General features: G+C 36.2%; 1 protein-coding gene across 1 annotated transcript; it reads left to right on the forward strand.

The window, feature by feature from the left end:
• Positions 1 to 2,917: 2,917 nt before the first annotated feature.
• On the forward strand, positions 2,918 to 6,836 carry LOC110921006. The gene is made up of 5 exons (XM_022165269.2): positions 2,918 to 3,727; positions 3,843 to 4,466; positions 4,755 to 5,312; positions 5,765 to 6,056; positions 6,549 to 6,836. Exons 1-5 carry the CDS (start codon positions 3,089 to 3,091, stop codon positions 6,563 to 6,565), a joined length of 2,130 nt encoding a protein of 709 aa, XP_022020961.1. The 5' UTR covers positions 2,918 to 3,088; the 3' UTR covers positions 6,566 to 6,836.
• The last annotated feature ends 1,251 nt before the right edge of the window (positions 6,837 to 8,087 follow it).

The raw sequence follows: 8,087 nt of genomic DNA on the forward strand, positions 1-8,087 counted from the left end.
TGCGTTTTAGATAAAACACATTTTTTAGGTGTTTTCAGTCCATTGCGTTTTAGAATGAGTCATTTTTAAGTGTTTTCTGGCCATTGCGTTTTACATATAAGACATTTCTTTGTGTTTTTGGTGCATTGCATTTTAGGTAAAACATTTTTTTATGTGTTTTCAGTCCATTGCGTTTTAGAAAACAGACATTTTAAGTGTATTCTGGCCATTGCGTTTTACAAATAAGTCATTTCTTTGTGTTTTTGGTGCATTGCGTTTTAGGTAAAACACTTTTTTATGTGTTTTCTGGCCATTGCGTTTTACAAATAAGACATTTCTATGTGTTTTCTGGCCATTGCGTTTTACAAATAAGTCATTTCTTTGTGTTTTTGGTGCATTGCGTTTTTTAAAAATGTCATCTTTTAGGTTTTTTTTTCATTGCGTTTTACGTGGTTTTTCTATTGCGTTTTACGCAACTGGGTTTAAAATTTTTTTTTTTAATATAGCAATAGTATACTCGTTTTAAAGATAAAAAAACGCTCGTTTTTTAGTGCAATTTTTATAAAAAAAAATAATGTCGTATGAAAGAGTTATTAACGTTTAAAAATGGGGGGGAATTGGATGAGAGAGAAACTATTGACTTGGATTGACTAGAATGCCCTTGAACAAACTCACGCGCCTCTTTTCTTCTTTTCAATTTCCCTGATTTAATCTTAGCCCTTGATTAACTTAATGGATGGTCAAGATCACTTCCTATCCTTCCTAGCCAAATAAACTTCCTATTGTATCTCCACCCTAGGTTTATATATTGTGTTTTTGTTTATTTGTTTAATTTAAATATATTAGTAAATTACTAATCTACCCTCATGTGCAAAACACATGACTTATTTAACTGAAAATATTTAACCAGGTTAGAGTCAAAGAACGTAGGTTGTAATGAGTTTCTAAATAAAGGGTTGTGACTGTAATTATTAAAGTTAAATGTCATCCACTGAAACCCACTACAAACATTAAGGATGAAAAGTGTAATTTACCCTTAAAAATATATTAAAAAATTATACATGATGAACAATGTACTCTTAAATATACAGATGAACAGTAAAATTTTTTCTCTCCTTTATTCACAACCACTTACAAGTTACAACCACTATTTATAATATAAAAAACCTCTCTCTCAGAATTTAATGGATAGGATGTGAATGCTCTTATATCTGAAGTTGGTAGAATGCATTTTATATTCGTCATATTAGAATTGGTATAATTTATTTTATATTTCCAACAATTCATTTTGTATACAACTAGTTTTTGCCCCGCTCGCGTTGCGGGGCAGTAAGCCGAATATTTCTCTCTCATAACATATATGTCTGTGTTTCGGTTATTTGTACATACTACTCATAACATGATCTCAAAAAAAATTTACATCGAGTCAACCAATTAAAACAAAAACACTACCATACTTTTACTAAAAAAAACTAAAATGATGGAAAGACTATAATTTTAAACTGGGAGCAAAATTGTAATTTTTCAGGACAAATGAGCATGTACCAGGCATACCTGGACGAATAAAAATTACACCTATGCCCGCCTGCGTTGCAGGACGTTAAATCAAATATTTCTTACTTTCATAACATGTATGCATGTATTTAGGTTATTTGTACATACTACTTATAACACGATCTAAAAAATACATCGAGACAACCAAATAAACGAAAACACTACCATAGTTTTGCTAAAAAAAAATTAAAACAATAACAGGTCTGTAATTTTGAGCTGGGGGTAAAATACTAATTTGTCAGGACCAATGAGCGAGTGTTAGACAACTGCTTGACACAATAAAAGTTACAGTGAGTCGACCAAAAAAAAATAAAACAGTACTATAGTTTTGCAAAAAAAAAAAAAAAAAAGTAAAACGATGTCAATATCATAATTTTTAACAGGGGGAGAAATCGTAATTTTTGAAATGGGAGCAAAATCATAATTTTGAATAGAGGGCAAAATCGTAAAAATATTTTGAACTGGTGGCAAAATCATAATTTTAAAATGAGGGTAAAATAATAATTTTGAGCTATAGGGAAAAACATAATTTTATTTTGAACTTTGGGCAAAAATGTAATTTTGAGTTGGGGGCAAAATCGTAATTTTTAGCTAGGGGTAAAAACATTTTTTTATTTTGCAGGGGGTAAAAGCGTAATTTTAAACAGAGGGCGAAACCGTAAATTCAAACTAGGAGTAGAATTAGAAATGAGTTTTAAACTAAGGGCAAAAGCGTAAATTTTGAGTCAGGTCAAAAAATATAATTTTATTTTAAATTAGAGGCAAAAACGTAATTTTAAACAAAGGATGAAACCGTAATTTTAAACTGAGAATAAAATTAAATTAAAAATAGATTGTTCCAATAGAGAAATGTCAGGCAAGCTGGGCAGTATTCCTTCAACTTCAAAAAATGTATATGTAGTAAATATTATAACTGACTATTTCCTTTACCAATAAAAACAATATATTATTCAATAAAAAAAGCACTCATTTTTAGTAAAAAATCTCAATCATAGTTTTAGAAACTTATCAAAATTGTTTGATTGATCAAGTATAAACGAAGACATTAATTATCATACATTTTCTTAGAACATTGGTAATGGGCATTATAGGGGCATAAAAGACTTTGATAATGCCCTCATATCATTCCGTGGGGCATTATATGGGCATGAAAAGGTTGGGGCATTTCTAGAATAATGCCCAATGAGAAGAGAAAAAAAGGAAAGTAATGAATGAAATGGCATTAAGGGGGCATTAACCATTACAACTTTTTGAAAAGGCTTTATAGGGCATTAACCATTACAAGTGGTCTTAGAAACTACGGTTAGATTTCAAAGAAATTTAACGATCAAGTAGTACTGACAAGTTCATTAAATTGGTTTGAATCCGTCAAACAAACCGAGTTGGTAGAAAATAATGCACCACCTCAACGCTTTCAACTTGCAAATTTTCTATTTTTCCCACGTAATAAGTCAACGCGCTAAACATAAAAGTCGTCTACGACAAGTAAGCACAACAATCTATAAGGATCATTCCAACTTAACCCTTTTTTCATTCGTTAATTTATATTAAAAATATGGAGTTTTTCAACCAAGCCAAAGTTGTGAGGCTACGGAGCCACCTTAACAAGTTCTTGGTCGCGGATGACGACGAACAAACCGTCCGCCAAAGCCGAAACGGCTCATCGGTTAGAGCCCGGTGGACCGTGGAGCTGGTGGAAGGGAGAAACCACGTTATTCGCCTTAAAAGTTGCTCTTCCGGCAAGTATCTCACTCCGTCCAATGACCCGTTTCTAACGGGTATGACCGGAAAGAAGGTGGTGCAAGATATTCAAGCGAACAAACGGGACACATCGATCGAATGGGAGCCGATAAAGGAAGGCGGGTTGGTGAAGTTGAGAGCGAAGGGTGGGAAGTTCTTGCGGGGGAATGGCGGTACGCCGCCGTGGAGGAACTCGGTCACGCATGATGTGCCTCAACGGACCGCGACGCAGGATTGGGTGTTGTGGGGTGTGGATGTGGTTAATATCGCGGTTTTGGAGTCGCAAGAGTCGTTTGCGAGTGATCTATCGCCAATGTCGAGCTTTTCGTCGAGGCCGGATATCGAGAGGGTTAAGGCGGATGGTCGTGCGAGTCCAGTTTCTTACTTGGGTTCACCACTAGCTAGCGCGAGTCCGGTTTCTTACCGGGGTTCGCCACGAGCTAGTGGAAGACAGGTAAATCATCTTATGGTTTGAGCAGTTTAAATGGTTTCAATCAATTTTAAACATCCCTAAACAATAATTTCCAATTTTCATTTTTTGATTGAAACTGCATTAATCTGTTTCATAGAGTGGCATGGAGTTCTTCAGTGGAGCAAAAACAGTTAGATTAAAAGGATATCACAACAAGTATCTTGCGGCCGACGATGATCAAGAAACGGTTCGACAAAGCGCTAGCGGGTCATCTTCAAGGGTCCGTTGGACGGTCGAGTACATAGACGGGAACCCAAACGCGATCAGGCTAAAAAGTTGTCATGGATTGTATCTCAGCGCCACAAATGAGCCATTCCTTCTAGGCATGACAGGAAAAAAAGTGCAACAATATTCGGCCCAATCAAAACCGGACCATACAATCGAATGGGAACCGATAAGAGAAAATGCATCTCATGTAAAGCTTCGAACATGTGATGGAAAGTTCTTAAGGGCCAACGGCGGAACTCCGCCTTGGAGAAACTCGATAACACACGATGTGCCTCATCGGACCGCGACACAAGACTGGGTGTTGTGGAGCGTTGACGTGGTGGATATCTCCTTGTCTGATACCGAGTCTGTAATGAGTTCTTTATCGAGTTTTTCATCGGTTGTAGACAATTTTTCGGGCTCGCCCGAGAGGATCGGATCACCGGATATGAGGTCGTTATCACCACACACGGGATCTCCATCGACCGTGTTACAAGATAGAGAAAGAAAACTGGTAAATAGTAGTTACGCGTTGTATTAATTAATATAAAATTATCTATACTTTTTTTTATTAATTTTATAGCAACGTTTTAATCGCCAGTGCATTGTTTAGAACGGCACTCATCTTTCTTTCTCAGATCATTTGACTATTATTGGTTTCTACTTTACGTTATTTAGAAATCGATAGGCTTTAAATTTCATTTAATATTTTAATATTTTCAGAATATCCAAATATGCGGCATTTTTTTTTTACGTTTTGATATAAATTTTATTGAAAACCGAGTTTTCTTTCTTATTTCAGAGTAGTGGGATGGACTTCTTTCGAAATGCGAAAACCGTCCGGCTTAGAAGCCACCACGATAAGTATCTCTTGGCCGACAGCGATAGGGAAAACGTGTCACAAGATCGTAAGAGAACAACAACTAAGGAAGCCATTTGGACGGTCGAATTCGTCCCCGGCTTCAACAACGTTATTCGATTGAAGTCAACTTATGGCAAGTATCTCACTGCTTCTGAAGATCAGAAGATAATGGGTGTTTCGGGTCGGAAAGTGGTTCAAACTCTGCCCCAGAAGCTCAACTCATCGGTCGACTGGGAACCGATACGTGACGGGTTTCAAACCCGTCTCAAAACCCGGTACGGGAATTATTTACGAGCAAATGGTGGGTTACCTCCATGGAGGAATTCTATTACGCATGACATTCCTTCAAGACACCTTGATGAGATATTATGGGATGTTGAAACTGTTGAAGCTAGAATAGAGGATCCACCATCGCCACAACCCGAAACGATAGACCCGGAACCGGTTCTTAGTTCTTCGTCGTTTTGTCTTAGAACTCCTAAATCGGGTCCTGCTGAGGTTGGTCTAAAACTATAAATTATCATTCACATTTACATATTGCATATTTAGACTTTAGAGCTTACTAAACAAGCCAAGCAGTTAATGTGCTAGTTGAGCTCAGCTCGCTAAAAGTTAATATCAAGCTGAGCTTTATGGTTATTGAACACAAGTTGGAGCCTAAAAATATGTGTGTTTAATAAACGAGCTTGAACCCGAGTTCACTTATCTTTCTCAACCTGACTCACGACCTTAAACGAGTCTATGATATCTACTACGTATCTTATAATGGACAAAATATCATTTAACATAATTTTAAAAGATTAAGTAATTACAACTTTTAAAATATATGGTTGACTGTTAAATGACCATAACTTTTTCATACGTTTATATTTTTTTAAGAAAATAACACCATAATGACAAACATTTTATTCTCGTTAATTTGAGCATGCCAAACGTTGATGAAATTGCAGGTGAATGATTTGTGGGAGCGACCGTCTGTAAAGAAGGAAGGAAGGACGGTGTACTACAAAGTAGCGGATGATGATGGGAATCTTGACGATGATGCATACGAGGAAGCATCGTTTTCGTTCAATGGGCGCGGAGTGGAGGATTTGGCTCAAGATCTAGAAGAACTAACAGGGCTAGATGATATAATCATTTGCTCGAGGAACTCTTTGAATGGGAAGCTTTTCCCACTGCGGTTAGCGTTGCCGCCTAACAACAAGACCATACACGTTGTTGTAGTTCCTTCCACTTCCAAAGGTTAGAACTTTATCGATCTTTGTCACTTGTATATTGGTGGTCGATGTTAAATTGTGTTAGTTTTAACTTTTAAGGTTGAAAAAGAAAATTGGAATCAAATGAGTTATGGTTTAAAAGGGTTTGTGTTTTTATCTTAGAGTCTGTTTGTTTACCTCTTAATAAGTCTCTTAATTGTTCAAATCTTTTACTGGTTCAGCATTTAATGGTTTAGATTGTTTGTTTCGCGAGCTGGTGTCTGAATGGTTCAGACATTTGCCTCTGAATAGTTAAGCATTACACTGAGTCTGAATGGTTAAGACGTCTAATCTGAATTGGTCAGACATTTGCCTCTGAACGGTTAAGCATTATACTGGCTATTAATGGTTCAGACCTCTTACTGGTTCAACACTTAATGGTTTAGACCTCTTAGTGGTTCAGCACTTAATGGTTCAGATTTCTTACTGGTTCAGCACTTAGATGTTGCCTAATGTGTGGTTTTGTGTATTTTGTCAGTTGCACGAGAATTTTAGACTTTTTTGACGTGGAAAGATTGGAGTTTACCGTTATGATCGATGTTTCATTGAAGTGGTTGGACACACCCATGCGAGAAGGGTTCACAAATAATTATAGATATGATCCATGATAGTTAGAGGCTACCTTGAGACGATGTTCTAAGTCAATGACTCCATGGGTTTTTGTGAATCTTGTACTTTTTTGTGAGATTGTAATATATTACCCTTTGTTGCATTACGTGCTTGATATTTTTTTATTCGATTCTTGAAGCTGTTATCATTAAAATTCTTTTAGCTGTTGAATTACATTTATCATGTAATTGACTCATTTATAATTAAAAAATTTTGAGTATACATGTTGGCGTTGATAAATGAGTGAATTACATGACCCACGAGTAACTCGTAAAAAGCTCTTTTAAGTAGATTAATTCAGTGCGTGGAAGAATGGTGTTTAATACATAATCCTAAAAGTAATTTAAAAATCATATGATTGCATGAATACTTGTTCCTATTGATTCCACTATGATATAAGACGATTGTGTAACCCCATAACCGTTTCATGCTTCTCTCCCATTTCATTATATAGCACTGTATACAAGTGCTTATTCACTTATGGTGATTGTTTACTTAACTAAGGGCGAGTTTAATAAAACCCAAGAATTACGGGTTCATAAAAATTCTAGGGTAGTATTCGTTTCATGGAATGCAATGGAATTGGAATCTAAACATTCCACTAGGAATTAGAATCTTAATTCCATTCTTGATGTGTTCGATTGGCAAATGAATTGGAATCTACCGATCTCAGCGCGTCGGTCGGGTGAGATAGTTCGGGTCATCAGTGGGTGGATCGGGCCGAGACGTTTAGGGTTCGTCATGGGCCGAACCGTTTCAAGAGTTTTGGGTCAGTATCGGGTCGGGTTGATTCGAGACACTTCAGGTCAAATTGTTGCAGCCCGGGTCGGGGTGAGGCGTTGCGGGTCGACGACAGACTAATTCGGGTAGAGACGTTTTCGACATCGGTGACCGGTCAAAGATTCCAATGACTTTTCTTGAATTTCTTCAAAATTTGAAAGGATTTCAAATTCCTTTAGTTAAAAATTCGAAGGAATTCATTTCTAATTCCAATTCATTTGCTAACCGAACATGATGAGAATGGAATTGAGATTTCAATAATGGAGATTCTATCCCTAATATTTTAAGGAGTGAAGTTCTATTTTGCTCCTTGTGGTTTAGTCCAAATATCTACTTTGCTCCAATAGTTTCAATTAGATTTTTTGCCTTCTTATGGTTAGTCAATTGGTTCAGTCTCTTCCCTAGCTTACACTCACACCCTTAAAATTGTTTTTTTATAAGGGCAAACAAGTCTTTAAAGTAGGGTGAATGGTGTAGGTTTAAATTAGTTAATTATATTAGTTAATTTTTCGTAAACCGTAATTACATATACAATTTGTATACGTAAAAAGGGGATATACCTATTTGCCTTAATCTAATTTCCTATTAAAATATGCATATTTAGCACAAAGTATCTTATTAAATAGAT

This window comes from Helianthus annuus, chromosome 17 (assembly GCF_002127325.2).
Source record: "Helianthus annuus cultivar XRQ/B chromosome 17, HanXRQr2.0-SUNRISE, whole genome shotgun sequence".
Lineage (NCBI taxonomy): Eukaryota > Viridiplantae > Streptophyta > Magnoliopsida > Asterales > Asteraceae > Helianthus > Helianthus annuus.

Excerpts from the sequence above, each read along its gene's own strand:
- LOC110921006 (XM_022165269.2), top strand. The coding sequence starts at position 3,089 with ATGGAGTTTTTCAACCAAGCCAAAGTTGTGAGGCTACGGAGCCACCTT. Across the intron at positions 4,467-4,754 it reads AAGATAGAGAAAGAAAACTG|AGTAGTGGGATGGACTTCTT; the intron begins GTAAATAGTAGT and ends TTCTTATTTCAG. Across the intron at positions 5,313-5,764 it reads CTAAATCGGGTCCTGCTGAG|GTGAATGATTTGTGGGAGCG; the intron begins GTTGGTCTAAAA and ends ATGAAATTGCAG.